General features: G+C 36.0%; 2 protein-coding genes and 1 pseudogene across 2 annotated transcripts in view; 2 read left to right on the forward strand and 1 right to left on the reverse strand.

Moving 5' to 3' along the window:
• Positions 1-20,865, forward strand: part of LOC127876698 (uncharacterized) — a 238,369-nt gene that overhangs the window by 107,155 nt on the left and 110,349 nt on the right. The window lies entirely within an intron of this gene.
• On the forward strand, positions 6,097-6,728 carry LOC127867268 (prostatic spermine-binding protein-like; annotated as a pseudogene).
• LOC127876803 (probable ATP-dependent RNA helicase ddx42) lies at positions 14,425-16,094 on the reverse strand. The gene is made up of 3 exons (XM_052422267.1): positions 15,841-16,094; positions 14,896-15,142; positions 14,425-14,615 (listed from the first exon to the last, which is right to left on the reverse strand). Exons 2-3 carry the CDS (start codon positions 15,136-15,138, stop codon positions 14,541-14,543), a joined length of 318 nt encoding a protein of 105 aa, XP_052278227.1. The 5' UTR covers positions 15,139-15,142; positions 15,841-16,094; the 3' UTR covers positions 14,425-14,540.

Genomic DNA, 20,865 nt, shown 5'->3' on the forward strand with positions numbered 1-20,865 from the left:
CGTTGGAATGACATATATATTTCGATCAGACTAGAATATTTATTTTACCCATTGTCTGTTATAAAAAATAGTTACATAGGTTACAACTCAAATTTCTTACTTAGTTTAAACTTATTATAATTTGTAAATTATCAACTGGTAGGAGAGAAACATACATTTATGTTTGTTCTCCCTTTCTTCTGTTTGAATCACATTCTGAAGAAGTACATGTATTTGAACTTAAGTAAATTACTTTATAACAAAGGAAATTAAATCAAATTTTGTCGCAAAATTTTATTTTATTTTGTATACTGTCTTGCTAAACTATTCGACCCTAACATAGTGACTGATTATATTCATAAATGTAGCAATATTTGTATGTTTCTTATTGGCTTTTGTGGTCTTGTGCTTCATTTAAATAAAAAAGCCTGTGTGGTAAGAGTGGTACAATTGTGTAGTAAAATATAACACCCTGATACCTGTGATGTTAATCAAGATTAAAGGTAGAGGTAAATATTACTGTAAAAGGGATTTGCAGGACTGTTATACACTTAGAAGCATGATGATGATCATACATTGTTTAACCCCTTAGAAATGATCTACGTAAATTGATGTGGGGCCCTGCATAAAACAATAATCAGTTCTCGTGTTCCCTGCATAATACAATTAAATAAGGTTGACATGTTCGCCGCATAATACAAATACATGTAAATGAGACCAACGTGTTCACTGCATAAAACAACAATAAGGTCATTGTGTTTACTGCATAATACAACTAAATCATGGCGATCCATCCCATGACAAAGAAATTAGTTTTTTCAGTAATGTATGGAATTGATTTTGCGTTCATTTGCTGTTCTTGTTGATATCTGAGTTTTTCAAATGGCAGCGTTATATGTTCCCTTTGATATATTGCTCAAGAGCTAGAAGGTTACAACACTGCAGGGTATAAACCTCGTTTTTGTAAGTTAATACATGTTAATTATCCAAAAACTACTTCATTACATTTCTTCTGTATTTATTGTTTTTAACAACATACATCTGGAGCAGTTAGGCAAAACTTCTCTCATACAAAATTAATATAAACAATTGTTATGCCCCCCTTCGAAGAAGAGGGGGTATATTGCTTTGCACATGTCGGTCGGTTGGTCGGTCGGTCTGTCAGTCGGTCGGTCCGTCCACCAGGTGGTTTCCGGATGATAACTCAAGAATGCTTAGGCCTAGGATCATGAAACTTCATAGGTACTGTAATACTTAGACACTTCTAAGTTGTCAGGATAGAACAAACGGCCGAGTTAAGGTTTAACAAATCTATTCATTCAAATCGTAGAACGCGTCTTAAGAAGTTTGGTTTACGAATAAATAACTATAAGTATGATGAAGGTGCGCAGCATCACTGTTACTTGATTACTATTTTAAATAACTTAAAAGAATACTTAAGATTTTACAGAACTATTCCCTACCATTATGATGGCTTTAGCTTAAGCTGGTAGGTTTCCTACTTTTAAATGACGTGGATTTTGAGTCATTGACCGAGGTGAAGAATCCGTGATGCTGCGCGCTATTTATAGTGAAGATGCTTTAGGATTCCGAAACTTAGGCGTCCCAACCAATCAGCGTGCACTTAGGAATTCCTTAACCAATAAAACAAGTTTACAAAGAGCCATTTTCCTAAACAGCATTTCGGAATCCTAAATCAACAAAGTAAGTCAATAATATGAGTTGTTACATTATAAAAAGCAATTTGTATTAAAACACATAACATTAATACATAATATCAGGCAGAAATGTTCTGCATTTAAATTCTGTTAAACATTTTAATAATACAATGGAAACATGAAACTAAATGATGAATAGGCTTTCTATGCCTAACGAAATAGTTCCAAAGCATTTGCAACTGGAACATAACTTTACCAAAATGCAATACACAAATGCATCCTTAGATTAATAATACAAGTGAAAGCCATTAATTTTGGAGAACAATAGTTAGGAATAACAAATTATATTGTGCAATTGAAAATGTAGGTCGTATTCCTACACAGCTGGCTGACAGCGTCATAGTAAACAAACATGGAGCGTATTTTTGGATTGGAATTACTGAATTGTGACAAACAATGGATTGTTAGCAAGTATCTGGAGTTAATAAAACATGTGTAAGTAGATTTAATTGATAATTTCATAACTGTTACATATTACAGTATATTGATCATGACTTGCAGATGACCCCTATTGATTTTGAGGTCACAAGGTAAAAGGTCAAGGTCACTGTGACCCGAAATAGTAAAATGGTTTTCGAATGATAATTCATGAACGCTTATGCCTAGGATCATGAAACTTGATAGGTAGATTGATTATGACTCGCAGATGACCCCTATTGATTTTCAGGGCACTAGGTCAAAGGCCACGGTCACAGTGACCTGAAATAGTAAAATGGTTTCCGGATGATAACTCAAGAACGCTTATGCCTAGGATTATGAAACTTGATAGGTAGATTGATCAAGACTCGCAGATGACCCCTATTGATTTTCAGGTCACTAGGTCAAAGGTCAAGGTCACGGTGACCCGAAATAGTAAAATGGTTTCCGGATGATAACTCAAGAACGCTTATGCCTAGGATCATGAAACTTGATTGGTAGATTGACCATGACTTGCAGATGACCCCTTTTGATTTTCAGGTCACTAGGTCAAAGGTCAAGGTCACGGTGACCCGAAATAGTAAAATGGTTACCGGATGATAACTCAAGAACGCTTATGCCTAGGATCATGAAACTTGAAAGGTAGATTGATCATGACTCTCAGATGACCCCTATTGATTTTCAGGTCACAAGGTCAAAGGTCAAGGTCACGGTGACCCGAAATAGTAAAATGGTTTCCAGATGATAACTCAAGAACGCGTATGCCTAGGATCATGAAACTTGATAGGTAGTTTGATCATGACTGGCAGATGACTTCTATTGATTTTCAGGTCACTAGGTCAAAGGTCAAGGTCGCGGTGACCCGAAATAGTAAAATGGTTACCGGATGATAACTCAAGAACGCTTATGCCTAGGATCATGAAACTTGAAAGGTAGATTGATCATGACTGGCAGATGACCCCTATTGATTTTCAGGTCAAAGGTCAAAGTCACAGTGACCCGAAATAGTAAAATGGTTTCTGGAGGATAACTCAAGAATGCTTATGCCTAGGATCATGAAACTTGATAGGTAGATTGATCATGACTCGAAGATGACCCCTATTGATTTTGAGGTCACTAGGTCAAAGGTCAAGGTCACAGTGATCCGAAATAGTAAAATGGTTTCTCGATGATAACTCAGGAAAGCTTATGGCTAGGATCATGAAACTTCATACGTACATTGATCATGACTCGCAGATGACCCCTATTAATTTTCAGGTCACTAGGTCAAAGGTCAAGGTCACAGTGACAAAAAACATATTTACAAAATGGCTGTCACAACAACTGAGAGCCCATATGGGGGGCATGCATGTTTCACAAACAGCCCTTGTTAGGTAATTGTATTAAAATGCGCAGACATGTTATATTGTAGATAATTGTATAACCTTAATGTTGCCTTGCTAGGCTTTTCTTGTAAGCATGAATGTGGCTGTCCCACTTGTGTTTTCTGATAATAATTCGCACTGTTTGTATTAACCCTAAGCTACCAATAAAAAGAACAATTTTTAGCAATTATCTGATATGACTGTAAAGTGGTTTACTCTTTATCGTGTTTAATTTGGTTGAAGTTGTATGCATGAACTAGGATGTACATGATTGTAATACTTAGCTATCTTTTCTTCACAGTCTACATTTAAGCATGCCCTTCCGTATACCAGATCTGCTTGACGCTCCTCACCAGTGGTTATTTCCGTTGATCACAATAATAATAATAAGTGACAGCAAAATGTGTCTAGTACTAAAATTAATATATTTATGAGAAGACCAAAAATATTGTGTATGCCCCTGCATTGACTGATTTGGGAGGTACATATTGATTGACCCATCCTTCCATCTCTACAGGGTGAACACAAATCTTTCTTACTTGCATGGATTTTGTACTTGAACACTACCAACACACCCATATCAACCTTACTGCACGTTGCTGTTGACGCTCACCTACTTTTGGTTTAGACTAATGCAGAGTCCAATCTCTTGTAGGCTAAGATCTTATATAGGCTGAGAGCTTGTATAAGCTTTATTGCTAAATAAATGTTGTTGTTGTTTATCCCTTTACCACTTAGCTCCGTATTTTGACGCATTTGCATTCCCTCAGAAAGTTAAATTTAAATAAAGACCTATCTTACTAGATGCAAGTTTAAAAGGCTTCATTTCAAACTCTTAAATACTGATTAGCAGCAAACATCATAAAACCTGAACAGCCTGCGAGTTACTCACAGGCTGTTCTGGTTTTATGCTGTTTTCACATAGCCATTTTTACATTGCTTTGAGTGGGAAAGGGTTAATTAAAATGTACGTATTCCATCTAACAACATTTTCGCTTTCTACAATGCTTAAACACTGACATGGATGGTTTCTATGAACACTCTTAATAAACTAAAATCACCTGCTTCATCTTGACTATGAAATTGACCAACTTTGGGACTTACACTCAGAAGGTCTAAATTTCGGTTACACCAAATTTACCCATCTTTAGTTTCTCCTTGAAATTAACCTCATTTTTTACTCTGGCCTAGTTCTTTGTTAATTATACTCCACCAAACGAATTTGAGCGTGTCTGTTGGTCAGTCGGTCTGTCGGTCGGTTGGTCTGTCGCTCCGTATAAAGAGTCCGCTCTCTGATTAAAGTTGTTTTCATCCAATCTTCACCAAACTTGGTCAGATGTTATATCTAGGTGATGTCTAGGTCAAGTTCGAATATGGGTCATGCCGGGTCAAAAACTGGCGTCTTGGGTTCACTTAGTGTGTTTTCAACATTGATAATGGTGTCCGCTCTCTAATTCAAGTAGTTTTCATCTGATCTTCACCACACTTGGTCAGGAGTTGTATCGAGATAATGTGTAGATCAAGTTCAAACTTGGGCAATGCTGGGTCAAAAACTAGGTCACGGGGTCACTTAGTGCGTTTTAAACATTGAGCATGGTGTCTGCTTTTTTTGTTAAGACAACATGCAAAATATTCTGTTTCAATGGGTCATGTGGGGGTATTCGTCACGTCTGTGACAAAGCTCCAGTTATAATTGTCATTATTCAAGCTCATTGTAATGCCTAACGTTTTATTTCAATTTGCTGTCCAGTCATTGTTTTTTGTCTGTCTGTTTGAGAGTAACAATCAATGATATATTTGATCTTGCATCAATTATGATTATGAAGAGCTTTGTTTCATGCAAGGGCATTGTATTTTGACAATTGCTAGGATATTCTATATACCGGACTTCATTTTTAATTTGACATTGACCTCAAACTTAACAAGCACTTCTTTGGGGTCTAACTGTGAAGCCACTGACCAAGTCAGATTATTGTAACGTTTAATAACAAGCAATAATGAAGAGAGTGTGACAACCACTTCTGGGGAATTAGTCACCATCTATGAGAAACAAAACGCTTTCATTCAATACAGCAGTATAACACAAAAAATAATGCTCATTGCTTTATAAAATTCTTATTTCAAGTAGATTTTTTTTTATCAGATCAGGCATATAGATCTTTAATAATTAAATGCAACCTCTTCTGTCATATCAAAATAGAAGACTTAAAAGCCTGTAAACAGATGCTCAATACTAAGATTTTACAGTATAACATTTATTTATTCTTTTGGGGTAATGATATATTTAAACATTTGGATTTCACAATAAATGATATTTAAAAACATGTGTACATTTTTTTAAATAATAATAATTATAAATAATATTACAAAAAAAGGTTTTGTGGAGTTGTGTGGAGTTGGTCTGTGTTAAAAAAAAAGATAGATAATAATTGACACAAATTGGTCTCAGCATGTTCATTAAATAATAACAGTATGTTTCCGAAAGAACATATAACACAGGCAAGTGTTATATGGTGTTCAACAAATGTCTAATGTAAATGACAATATTTAATCTGCCCATCATTTATATACATTATATAATATATTACATGTATTTTTCTGTTTTTGACAAAAAAAGCATGAGCATTGCTAATGATGAAGATGATGATTTAGATGATGATGATGAGAATGATGAGAAGGATGATAAGGATGATAATGATGATGATGATGATGGTGATGATGGTGATGGTGTTGTGGTGGTGGTAGTGGTGATGATGATGGTTATGATGGTGATGATGATGATGATGTTGAAGATGATGATGAGGAGGAAGAGGATGATGATGATGATGATGATGATGATCATGATGATGATGATGCTTCTGCTGCTGCTGATGATGATGATGATGGCGATGGTGATGGTGGTGCTGGTGGAGTCGATGATGACGATGATGATAATGATGATGAGGATGATGATGATGATGATGATCATGATGATGAAGATGATGATGATGATGATGATGTCGATGATGATGATGATGATGATGATGATGATGATGATGATGATGGTGGTGGTGGTGATGATGATGATGATGATGATGATGATGATGATGATGATGATGATGATGATGATGATGGTGATGATTGTCATGATTGTCATGATTGTCATGATGGTGATGATGGTGGTGATGATGATGGTGATGATGGTGATGATGATGATGATGATGATGATGATGATGATGATGATCATGGTGATGATGGTGATGGTGATGATGACGATTATTATGAAATTTATACAGATATTATGATTATTATTTGACAATTGTGATAATGATGATGAAGAAAATGATGATAATGCACTGACTCTTGTTACTCATATTTATTTATTTTTTTTCTCAAAATCATGGCTTTAAGGTGCTGGGTAAATTTCTTTAGAAGTTTTTGATAAAACCTTGCGAAAACCACCTGTTAAGTTTTTTTAGTTTCATGCAGTTTTAGATAAATGCCACAGAACCATTTGCGCTCTTGTGTTCTTTCTTGTATACCTCCATGGCCAGTCAGGCCTTTGCCTGGATTAAAACAATCAGGAATTGAGTTTAATGATGCTTACCATTGCTAATCTTAAATCATGACAAGTTTGTATTTTATTTTATTTTCACTGTAAACCAAAATAATCTATCTCATGTGAACACATTGCATCCTATCAATGTTTGTGGTTCTGCTTTAAAAGAAAATTCAACAACACCAACATCTTTAATAAAAAAGTAACACTCTGGTCACAATGCACATGCTATATGTCTCGTCGTTAACATTAACTTATACAATTTACATTGTATCCAAAACTGTGTATTTTTTTAAGGCTAGGGACCAAGTACTGACTGTACAATACTGATCTATACATCGTATTTTACAAGCTGTTTCTTGTGAAAAGTTTGCTGTCTCATCATGTGTTTTAAAAGTCCAGCTTTAGACAGAACTTCACTAACAACACCCTACCAGCTCACTCGAAAATATGTATAATAGGTGCCCAATATACATAATTATGAATCTTTATCATGACATGGCAGTGATGGGGAAAGATTTGTACTTAGTATCATTCAACATGTATTTCTATGAAGTCAGTCAAGAGCCACTTATTCAGAAAACGGATGCAATTTTTATGCCCCCCTTCAAAGAAGAGGGGGTATATTACTTTGCTCATGTCGGTCTGTCTGTTGGTCGGTCGGTCAGTTGGTCGGTCCGTCCACCAGGTGGTTGTCAGACGATAACTCAAGAACGCTTGGGCCTAGGATCATGAAACTTCATAGGTACATTGATCATGACTTGCAGATGACCCCTATTGATTTTGAGGTCACTAAGTCAAAGGTCAAGGTCACAGTGACCCGAAATAGTAAAATGGTTTCCGGATGATTACTCAAGAACGCATACGCCTAGGATCATGAAACTTCATGGGTAGATTGATCATGACTCGCAGATGACCCCTATTGATTTTGAGGTCACTAGGTCAAAGGTCAAGGTCACGGTGACACGAAATAGTAAAATGGTTTCCGGATGATAACTCAAGAACGCATACGTCTAGGATCATGAAACTTCATGGGTAGATTGATCATAACTCGCAGATGACCCCTATTGATTTTGAGGTCACTAGGTCAAAGGTCAAGGTCACGATGACCCCGAAATAGTAAAATGATTTTCGGATGATAATTCAAGAACGCATATGCCTAGGATCATGAAACTTTATAGTTAGATTGATCATTACTCGCAGATGACCCCTATTGATTTTCAGGTCACTAGGTCAAAGGTCAAGGTCACGGTGACCCGAAATAGTAAAATGATTTTTGGATGATAACTCAAGAATGCACATGCCTAGGATCATGAAACTTCATAGGTAGATTGATTATGACTCGCAGATGACCCCTATTGATTTTGAGGTCACAAGGTCAAAGGTCAAGGTCACGTTGACCCTAAATAGTAAAATGATTTTCGGATGATAACTAAAGAACGCTTTTGCCTAGGATCATGTCACTTCATAGGTACATTGATCGTGACTTGCAGATGCCCCCTATTGATTTTCAGGTCACTAGGTCAAAGGTCAAGGTCACAGTGACAAAAGTCGTATTCACACAATGGCTGCCAGTACAACGGACAGCCCATATGGGGGGCATGCATGTTTTACAAACAGCCCTTGTTATTAACTGCTCTTCCTAGAAATCCACTATTTAAGTACTCACAGTCAACAAGGATGAATGTTGACCCTCTTGTTTTACTGAAGCTGTCTTATCCAGATGTTTTGGCCTAGATTTCTTACCATACTTGTATGCAGCAAGAAAATTGATGGCAGATATAATTGCGCTCATGTTCATATTCTTTGCACATTTATGCTGTTTGCATCTGCCTTCAATGTCAACATTAGTAGATTTCACGCAAACAATCTGCCTTCCATGTAAACAAAAATAGATTTTACGCAAACATTTGATGATATCTGCAAGGCGCAGGATGTTAGTCCAAAATTAAAATTAAGGATGTTTGCGTATCTATGAATATTTGGAATATTGAAGTAATTGAACTATGGCCGTATAGACGTATATATATATATATTTGATATAAAGTGATAATGCTGGAACAAGGCTTACTTAATTATTTAAATAAATAATTTTATAAAATTTAATAAATATTTGATAAAATATTTATTGCAGGACCTTTGCCCCATAAGCATTCAATTATGGTTTTCAAGGACAGAAAAACATTAATAACTGAAAAAGGAACCATACTGCGCTAGATAAAACATTCGCACAAAAGAGAAGGGGGGGGGGGGCGCTACAAAAAAATAACATTAAAGATTGAGGTTATTTTCACTGATGTAAATGTGGAGTGGTATTTCACTGTTGTAAAAATGGGGTAATATTTCACTGATGTAAATTTGGGGTGGTATGCAGGGATCTCAATAACTAAATTTTGAGCCAACAAGCCAAAATGTGAAACCAACAGGCCTTCTAGTGGTGGTCAACCAGGCACTTAAATTTGAGCATTTTTCTGTGCCAGTGTTTTTTTTTTCTCCAATAGGGGAATGGTTGCGGGGCCCATCCAAAGGGGAAAAACGCGTCGTTTTTTAGGAAAAGGGGAAACTTAAGAAGTCATTCTTTTATATGTAATGATATTTATTATATGAATACACATGTTTGTATAAATGTAATATTCACAGCTGAATGTCTCAGTTCTTTTTCTTAAAAATATATCAATGATTTGTTCATTTTTTTAGCTCATCTATTTTTTTTAAAAAATTATGAGCTATTGTCATCACCTTGGCGTTGGCGTCTGCGTCGGCGTCGGCGTCCTGTTAAGTTTTGCGTTTAGGTCCACTTTTCTCAGAAAGTATCAATGCTATTGCATTCAAACTTGGTACACTTACTTACTATCATGAGGGGACTGGGCAGGCAAAGTTAGATAACTCTGGCGTGCATTTTGACTGAATTATGTGCCCTTTTTATACTTGGAAAATTGAAAATTTTGGTTAAGTTTTGCGTTTAGGTCCACTTCATTCAGAAAGTATCAATGCTATTGCATTCAAACTTGGTACACTTACTTACTATCATGAGGGGACTGGGCAGACAAAGTTAGATAACTCTGGCGTGCATTTTAACAGAATTATGTGCCCTTTTTATACTTAGAAAATTGAAAATTTTGGTTAAGTTTTGTGTTTAGGTCCATTTTATTCCTTAAGTATCAAAGCTATTGCTTTCATACTTGCAACAATTACTAACTATCGTAAGGGGACTGTGCATGCAAAGTTATGTTACTCTGACTGGCATTTGGACGGAATTATGGGCCCTTTATACTTAGAAAATTGAAAGTTTGGTTAAGTTTTGTGTTTTGGTCCACTTTACCCCTAAAGTATCATAGATATTGCTTTCATACTTGGAACACTCGCAAACTATCATAAGGGTACAGTAAAAGGACAAGTTGCATAACTCTGGATGTCATTTTTACGGAATTATGGCCCTTTTTTGACTTAATAACTTTGAATATATGGTTAAATTTTGTGCTTCGATCCACTTTACTTCTTAAGTATCAAGGCTATTGCTTTCAAACTTCAAATACTTTCATGCTATCATGAGGTTACTGTACCTGGCAAGTTGAATTTTACCTTGATCTTTGAATGACCTTGACTCTCAAGGTCAAATTATTAAATTTCGCTAAAATTGCCATAACTTCTTTATTTATGATTAGATTTGATTGATACTTTGACAAAACTACTCTTACCTGACATACCACAATAGACTCCACCCAAACCATCGCACATGCCCCCCCCCCCAAACCCCCCCCCCCCCCTATTTTTTTTTTTTTAAGATTATCTCACAAATGACCACCACACCCTCACACTATACCCCCCCCCACCCCACCCCCTCCCCAATTTTTTTTTAAACGGTTAAAAAACAAAACAATTTATTTTGATTATTTTATGTTTGAAATACTGTCCAACCATCGCATCCAAGAATCCCCTCCACCCCCCCTCCCCCCACCCGAATCCCCCCCCCTATTTTTTTTTTTTTTTTTTTTTTTTTTTTTAAGATCATCTCACAAATTACCACCACACCCTCACACTATACCCCCCCACCTCACCACCCCCCAATTTTTTTTTTTGAAACGGTTAAAAAACACAAATATTTATTTTTATTATTTTATGTTTGAAATACCGTCCAACCATCGCACCCAAGAATCCCCACCCCCACCCACTCCCCCACCCCCACCCCACCACCCCCCCTTTTTTTTCCCTTTTTTTTGCATTTTTCGCATTTTTGGAAGATAATGTAATAAATGTCCACACCCCCACACAATGCACCGCTCTTCACTCCACCCCTCCCTCCTTTGTGATTGAAAATGAGAGTCCCTTCACCTTTAAAAAGAAAATAGATGAGCGGTCTGCACCCGCAAGGCGGTGCTCTTGTTTTACATTAGTTTCAGTCAGTTCAGCCGTCATGCACAGTATCAGTTTTCCAAGCCAATTAGAGTCTAATTGGGATTTTTTTAATCAATGAAATGGCAAAGGTGAGCATTTTTTATCAATAAAATGGGCCAAATTGGAATATTTTTATCAACAAATATTGACACAATATAGATACATCAAGCCTTTTCTTGGCCATTTTGGAAACAATTTTAATTCATGAAGTCCACTGGGGGAACCTAATTTAATATAACTCTTTAAAATAATAAAAAATCATATTAATTATAGTTATATACCTTGTTAGTTGTTTATAAAATGAATTTGAGATATAACTATCATGAGGCAGTTGTTTCTAAAAAAAAAAAAAAATAATAATTTTTGTTTTTGTTTTTTTTTACTTCTGGAGGGGATTTAAAAAAATGGGGGAAAATATATACTATTTTTGGAGGGGAATGGGGCCGAATATCAGCCCCGAAATTGCCATAACAAAAGCACTGTGTGCATTTTATGTATTTTAGCTTTTTTAACTAACAAAAGATAAATAAAAAAACTCTTTATTACTTTATTAAAATTTTCGATTTTAGATTGGGAATGGGGCAGAAATGGGGCCCTGATTGTCCGTGAACCATGCACATTTTGCGTAACACTTCTAGTTTGAAACGTAACTTAATTAAAACTAACTTTCACAACAACAAAAACTTTGCATTTACGCAACAAATATGGGGTGGTATTTCACTGATGTAAATATGGGTTGGTAATTCACTGATGTTAATATGGGGTGGTATTTCACTGATGTAAATGTGGGGTGGTATTTCATTAGTGTAAATATCGTATTGATAATTCACTGATGTACATGTAAATATTGGGTGGTATTTCACTGATGTAAATATGGGGTGGTATTTCATTAGTGTAAATATCGGATGATAATTCACTGATTTACATGTAAATATGGGGTGGTATTTCACTGATGTGAATATGGGGCGGTATTTCACTGATGTATATTTGGGGTGGTATTTCATGGAATTATTCACAGAACAGTTTATTTATAATGATAGTGTTAAACTTAATGTCAAATAAAGAATGTGTGTTGTTGACCGAATAAATATGGTTATATGGTGCAAAAATTAGGGCCCAGAAGACAATTAACCAATCATATTTGTCCTGCTATGGTATCAGTGTTTTTTTTGTTCAAATTTGGGTCCGGTATGGGGGCCCATTCCATATTGAAAGAAGTATATATATTTTCCCAAATGGGACCAACAAATTCCCAATTGAAAGTTTAAAAAAAGTATTTTTATTATAAGGATACAAATTTTAATTATCTCCAAATCCAGCTCTTTAAGTTGAACCTTATACAATATTATATTGCAATACTTTTATTATCCGTTATAAAGTATTTGTTAGCATGAAATTAACAAGATTAATTTCAAAATGTTAGTACATAAGACGTGATACTTCTCAAATCAAAGTGAACCAGCCCCATTCTCAAAATAGTGAACAAAAACACTGGGTATATTTAGGACAAACATCTTGTCCAAACACTGGGTATATTTAGGACAAACATCTTGTCCGTTATAATTTTATTGACAGTTGTCTCATTTAAAGACATTGACTTGTAAAATGTATTTTTAGCGAGGCTGTTTTTGGAGAAAACCCAAGCTATTGTCATAGCCAGCTTGTCCGCCGTCCGACGTAGGCGTCCTGCTAAAACCTTAACATTAGCTCTAAAATCAAAGTGCTTCCACCTACAACTTTGAAACTTCATATGTAGATGCACCTTGATGAGTTCTACACTCCACACCCATTTTTGAGTCACTAAGTCAAAGGTCAAGGTCACTGTGACCTTTAATATCAAACTTTAACATAGGCTCTAAAATCAAAGTGCTTCCATCTACAACTTTGAAACTTTATGTAGTTGCACCTTGATAAGTTCTACATGCCGCACCCATTTTTGGGTCACTATGTCAAAGGTCAAGGTCATAGTGACCTCTAATATAAAACTTTAACAAAAACCTTAACATTGCCTCTAAAATCAAAGTGCTTTCACATACAACTTTGAAACTTGATATGTAGATGCACCTTGATGAGTTCTACACGCCACACCATTTTGGGTCACTAGGTCAAAGGTCAAGGTCACTGTGACCTCTAAAAAAATTTAAAAAAATCTGACAAGCTTTCGGAGCCGAGCGTGGCATCCGTTATGCGGTGCTCTTGTTTAAAAATAGCGATACCATGACATTTACTGGTAATGAAACACTTAATTATTGAATATTTCAATCCCAAATTGAACAATTGGGTTGTTTACCTAGTTATTGCTGTTAAATTAATAAAAGGACTTTTTATTTCCGTATCCGATATCAAGAATGTGTTTTCAACTTGTAGGTGGATCACCCGTCTGTAGATTTGCCACCGATTTTCATCGTTTTACATGGAAAAAAGAGTGGCAAACGGTGGAGTATTGGAACATCAAATTTGATGAAAATTGGTGGAAAACAGTGACAAAAAAGAGGACAGTAGAAGAATTTACATCATCGATGGCATTTGGTGGCATTTTCTGGCAAACGGTGGAGTATTGAAACAAAATGCCATCGTTTGCCATCCAGTGGAAAACGATGTAAAATTTTACATCGTTTTTCACAGACCATGGCAAACGGTGGAGTATTGAAACAAAATGCCATCGTTTGCCATCCAGTGGAAAACGATGTAAAATTTTACATCGTTTGCCACAGACCATGGCAAACGGTGGAGTATTGAAACAAAATGCCATCGTTTGCCATCCAGTGGAAAATGATGTAAAATTTTACATCGTTTGCCACAGACGATGGCAAACGGTGGAGTATTTGGAGGAAATGCCATCCAGTGGAAAATGGTGTAATATTTTACACCGTTTGCCACAGACGATGGCAAATGGTGGAACAAGATGTACAATTAGTCATTGTTTTACGGATATTGATGGCACTTTGCATTCTCAGTTTGAATGTCACCTAACTGAAAAAAGGATGAATAAAATACAAATTAGGTAAAGAAATAATGTATAACAATTTATTATTTGAAGTAGACAATGGATATATACACTCTGAACAAAACAGAATATTTCAAGTACTCTAGTGTTTCACAGTCCTTCGTTTTATTTCACTCCTCCCTTTACAGGTGGCGAAACAACTTCTTTGCAGCCTTACTGGCATCTGTTATGCCAGTGATGTCTAATAGCAGCTGGGCCTGAAATAATTGTTTACATTAAATTCTGTAACTTTATATAACAAGTTTGAATTCCTTACTTTCCTTTTTGCTCAGAGAAAATTAGTACTTTTACCAGCACTTGTCTGTGACATAATAAGACATTAAAATAATTTTACAAATTACAGAGTAAAGATAAAATTGTTTGAATCTGTTATAAGTGAATTGAGATCAGTTAGCAATAACTAATGCTTCAGTTTGCCACCGCATACTGTAGCTTTAAGTTATATACTTTTTGTAATAATTACTTTTGTGTACCCACCATAATTATGTCCTGTTGTCCTGTTGACAGGCAGGTCTTGACAATCTGGTTGAGGATCTGGTTGTTGTTGCTGGATTTGTTTTTGCTGCGGTTGTTGTTGCTGGGGTGGTTGTTGCTGCTGCTGGGTTGATTGCTGCTGGAGTTGTTGTTTTCGCTGCTGCAGTGGTAGATGCTGTTGGAGAAGTTGCTGCTGTTGGAGAAGTCGCTGCTGAAACTGTTGCTAATGCTCTGTAAGTCGGCCATCAAGCTGTCGAAAAAAGTATGACAAACCATAGAAATCAATAAATCTGTAGTCATCTACCCTTAATATTGAAGTCCTGCTGGTTACTCAAATAAATGTAATTTTGATCTTATATCACGTTTTGAATAAGTCAATTTAGGAGATAAAGTGTCAGGTTGCGGGATAGCTCAGTCTGTAGAACACCAGCCAAGTTAATGAGCACTTTTTGCTCAGGTTAGATTAAAACTAAACACAATTATGACAAAATATATTTAACACATTGTCTTTTTATTTTAACTTAATTTGTCGGAATGATTAGTACAAACTTAATATTGCTACAATTATAATGATGTTTAATTCTAATTGCTATTGGTATGAAAATGCACAGTGAAACCTAAAAATTTAATATATTAATTTATTAATATAAACATTAACATCATTAATGAGCATGCATTGAGTGCTCATCATGCACAGCACAAAACTCCCTTTAAGCATCAGTTCCCTAGCATGATAAACTTCCAATACTACATTCAACATTATTAATTTCCACACATTAGGTCTAATTACTTCCTTAATCAAGCTGCAAACTGCACTTATTGTAAATTCGTATTACATCATTTAAATTAATATTTGCCATAAATATCACATCCAAAAAAGGTCTACAATGATGACATAAGAAGCATTAATTTTAAGGAATATTTAGAAATATTATGAAAAGCACAAACCTTCAGTTGTTGTTCTATTCCTAGACAGACTGCTGAAACACTGTATTCATCACTCTTTAACAACACTTCATGTCACTATCCAAATGATATTAATTATACATTATTATTTTAAGAAATTGTTGGTAATGGAATAACTCATCTCTACTGTTTGTGAAATTAATTTAATTTCATTTTAACAACAAGTTTAACCTGTATATTTTCCAACATGTGTACCGGCCTGTATTTCAAACCAAGAGGAAAACCATCTGTGTTTGAATTCAGCCAATCAGAAAAGGCTGTTAAGCCAACAACACATAGTGGTTATCAGATAGTTTGTAAACCTCAGCTGTAGTTTCTGTAGTTTGATATTCAGAGAGAGTGTATGTAACTTGAACAGGGTTAAGAAATTTTAATTTGTAGAAATTGCTATGCAAGTTACAACAACTACTACTGCTGCTACAACAACAACAACAACTGCTGCTGCTGCTACTGCTGCTGCTACTTCTGATGCTACTACTGCTGCTACTACTGCTGCTACTACTGATGCTACTACTGCTGCTACTACTGCTGCTACTACTGCTACTACTACTGCTACTACTACTACTGCTACTACTACTACTGCTACTACTACTACTACTACTACTACTACTACTACTACTACTACTACTACTACTACTACTACTACTACTACTTCTTCTGCTACTACTACTACTTGTAACTACTACTGCTATTACTACAACTATAACTGCTTCTACTACTACTACTATCACTACCACCACCACCACCAACACCACAAATACTACAACAACTACAAAACTGCTGTTACAACAATAACTACAACAATAACAACAGCAACTACTACTACTTCTACTACTTGTACTGCTGCTGCTGCTGCTACTACTACGACAACAATGATGACCACGACGACACCGCCGACTTCTTCTACTGCTACTACTGCTTCTACTTAACTACTACTTCTTCTACCACCACCGCTACTGATACAACAACATCTTCTCCTACAACTACAACAACAACTATTACTATTACTACTACTACTTTTACAACTACTACTACTGCTACAACTTCTTTCACTACTACTACTACTAGCTATACTACTGCTGCTACTGCATCTGCTACTACTAATACTTCTACTACTACTACTACTACCATCATACCACTACTTCCGCCACCGCCACTGATACAACTACAAATGCAACTGCTACTGCTCTTACAACAAGAAACAGCTCTCTGAGATTTGTTTTTTAATGCCTATGTCCAGAATACTTGTAAAAAATGACAAACAGTGTTTTCCGCACACATCTGACTTCTGAAATAGCCTGAAATAACTAGTCCTAACTTTCCGCATATAAGTGTATTTTCCGTATACAAAATCAAGCTTTGCAAACAAAAATCTACTTTCCGCCTATAAAAACCAAATGTTAGCAAAAATATGCGGACAAATTTTCTTGAGCAATAAAATTCCGCAATCTCATAAAAAATCAAATATCCGCACATTTCAGTCTTTTTCCCCATTATTCCGCATATTTTCTTCATTATTCCGCATATTTTTGCATATTTTTACTCGTTTTCCGCATGGAATTGCGGAAAATGTCATTTAATTATATGTACATTCAATTTAAATTAAAAGAACTGTTTTTCGTTTTCTGTTCTGTCAGAGAGCATTTTGTTTGAAAATGTTCTAAGTTTTTTTTCCATCGTTTGCCACTCAGGTTTTCTTGCAAAATTTTCTAAGAGCCATTTTCTCCTATTCAAAATGTACATTTTCCACTTCAAAAAATGACAAAGTCCTATTTTTCATCGTTTGCCATCAAATTTCCACCGTTTTACATCGAATGCCACTGTTGATTTCCATCGATTAGTGGAAAACAATGGCATTTCACCATTTTCCATCGTTTTCCATCAAATTTTCACCGTTTGCCACACTTTTACATGGCAAACAGTGGCATTTGGTGGAAATTGGTGGCAAATCTAGAGACGGGTATAATGCTCAAACTTTCACAGCTGAGGGACATTAGTGTGCAAATAATCGTAAATACATGTAAAGACAACCAGTTGTGTCAGAATTATGGCCCATTGTATGATTTTCAATAATATATAAGCCCAAATATTTTGTGTACTCAATTTCTCCTTAAGTTTGCGCCAAATGTTTGTAAAAAACTTTCACAGCTTAAATTCTTTTTTGCTTTTGAAAAACCAAGATTAATACCACGTTTTTCAAGCAAGTTTTTTTAGGTACGATAAACCTGATAACTGCGGCATCCGTGCCGAGAAAGACTCTTTATTAATTTGAATGACTTGTGTTAATTTCAATCTTGCGATTAATTTGGAAAATGAATTGCGTCTAATATTATGCAATTGCAAACAACTTAAGTGCCTTCAGCGCTTTGATTTTTCTATGGACTGTATAGGCCTTGAAAGTGTGTACTCAACTCCTCCTAAACTGCTGAGCCGATTTTGCTCACACTTTTATAGTAGAATGACCTTAATGTAAATATAATTATATAGAAAGGACTGTGTGCCATTTTAGCAGAATTTTGTCATTTTTTATTATTTTTAGGGCCCACCAAGTGGGAGGCATTTAGCAATGTACTTGTCAATCAAACTGTCCATCCGTAAGTTCGTCCTTGATAACGTCCGTCTTGAAACTTATGCTGTGTATCTCTTTTGTTTTATAGCTACTGGGTGGATCTCTTTCAAACTTTCACAGTTGGATGTTTTTTATATGTATATGCTTGTAAAGAGGTTTTATGTGAAACACTTTTTGGCAGAATAATGGTCCTTGTTATCCCACACAAAGGCTGATGGATATAGAAATGGCCTTTTCCGTCCGTTAGTCGGTCAGTTTGTCCATCTTTCTGTCACAAAGCTTGTTAGGGCTATATCTATGAAACTATATAAGATATCAACATGGCACTTCATGGATGTGTAGATATCAATGAGGAGAAGTGCCATGCACAATACACATTACTCAAACTTTCTTCAATAAGAGTTATTGCCATTTGTTTCCGTATCATGGAACATTTTAGCGCTTTATCACAGATGCCATGCAAGATTTCAACATGAAACTTCATGGGTGTATCAATATTAATTAGGAGAAGTTCCGTGACTAAGAACCATGACCCTTCACTTTCTTAAATTAGAGTTATTGGCTTGCGTTGTTTTTGTACAATGGAATTTTACATGGTTATATCTCAGATATGATAATTCATGGATGTGAAGAAATCAATGAAAAGAAGTTACATGAACATAACCATAACCCTGCATTTTCTTAACTCATAGTTAATGCCCTTGGCTGTTTTTGTATGATGTAACTTTTCAAGGCTATATCTCAGATACAATACCATATTTCAACATGTAAATTCATGGGTGTTAGATATCAATGAGGAGAATTCATAAACAAATTACCATACACTTAATTATTATTTATGAGTATACCTTTATATCAAAGGATTTGCACCCATCCACAACTCAATTTATGTTTCGGGGGATATGAATTCAACGAATGTACTGGTTCTTTTTTTACACACCTGAGTACAAAATGCGGTGAGCTATGGTAGTAGCTGGCCCAGCGGCGTGTCGTCTGTTGTCATTTGTAAGAGGTCAGTTGTCAATTAGCTCCAAATCGCCAAGCGTATTTTCATCAAAAAGCACAGATTTCATAGTTGTTATGTCACATCATCAGTGGTCGTTTATAGTATTTTGTTAAATCTAACCCAGCGACTACTTTAACTAACTGCTTTGACCAGCGCGCTTTCTCTGTCAGTACGATCTCAGACCAGAAAGTGGTTGACGATTGTCCGTGCTTACAAAAGGAAGAGGTGGAGGATAGAGTGCGTAGTCTGAAGGCAGGAAAATCTCCAGGAGTGGACAACTTCTTTTCTGAGCTGATTAAGCACTGAAGAGAAGCCTTATGTTTAAATGATATTAAAGAAAGGAATTTTGATGTGTGGAGTGTTGCCAAAATTATGGCCTTGTGTCTGTTTTTTGCCACTAAAGAATATATATTCTCAAAATGTGTTTTATTATTTCCTCTTTTACTTCTGTGTGAATCTTTCCATAACTTTCATAGTTTAAGTACATCAGTAAAGAACGGAATTTTGACAGCCACCAATTTGTGCTGAGTTATGGCCCTTTGTGTTTTTAACCAGGTTTTCCGAAGGAAAAAACTGGTTATTAGATTGGGGATGTCGGCGGGCGGGCTGGTGGGCCGGCGGGCGGAACAAGCTTGTTGGGGCCATAACTTTGTCGTTCATTGTCAAATTTTAAAATCATTTGGCACATTTGCTCACCATCATTAGAGGGTGTGTCACGCGAATGAATTACGTCAATATCTCCAAGGTCAAGGTCACAATTTGAGTTTGAAGGTCAAAAATGGCCTTAAATGAGCTTGTAAGGGCCATAACTTTGTGATTCATGGTGAGATTTTAAAATCATTTGGCACATTTGTTCACCATCATTAGACGGTGTGTCGCGCGAAAGAATCGCGTCGATATCTCCAAGGTCAAGGTCACAACTTGAGTTTGATGGTCAAAAATGGCCATAAATGAGCTTGTCTGGGCCATAACTATGTCATTCATTGTGACATTTTAAAATCATTTGGCACATTTATTCACCATTATTGGACACTGGTTATTAGATTGGCGATGTCGGCGGGCGGGCTGGTGGGCTGGGGGGCGGCACAAGCTTGTCCGGGCCATAACTTTGTCGTTCATTATCAGATTTTAAAATCATTTGGCACATTTGTTCACCATCATTAGATGGTATGTCGGGCGATAGAATTACGTCGATATCTCCAAGGTCAAGGTCACAATTTGAGTTTGAAGGTCAAAAATGGCCATAAATGAGCTTGTCCGGACCATAACTTTGTCGTTCATTGTCAGATTTAAAAAGAATTTGGCACATTTGTTCACCATCATTGGGCGGTGTGTCATGCGAAAGAATTACGTCGATATCTCCAAGGTCAAGGTCACAATTTGAGTTTGAAGGTCAAAAATGGCCATAAATGAGCTTGTCTGGGCCATTACT

The sequence above is a fragment of the Dreissena polymorpha genome, chromosome 1 (genome assembly GCF_020536995.1).
Source record: "Dreissena polymorpha isolate Duluth1 chromosome 1, UMN_Dpol_1.0, whole genome shotgun sequence".
Taxonomy (NCBI): Eukaryota; Metazoa; Mollusca; class Bivalvia; order Myida; family Dreissenidae; genus Dreissena; species Dreissena polymorpha.

Bases quoted from the DNA above. Each gene is read 5' to 3' on its own strand.
- LOC127876803 (XM_052422267.1), bottom strand. From the start codon at position 15,138: ATGGCCGACTTACAGAGCATTAGCAACAGTTTCAGCAGCGACTTCTCC. The intron at 14,616-14,895 runs GTGGGTACACAA...CAATTATTTCAG, and splicing joins GACAACAGGACATAATTATG to GCCCAGCTGCTATTAGACAT.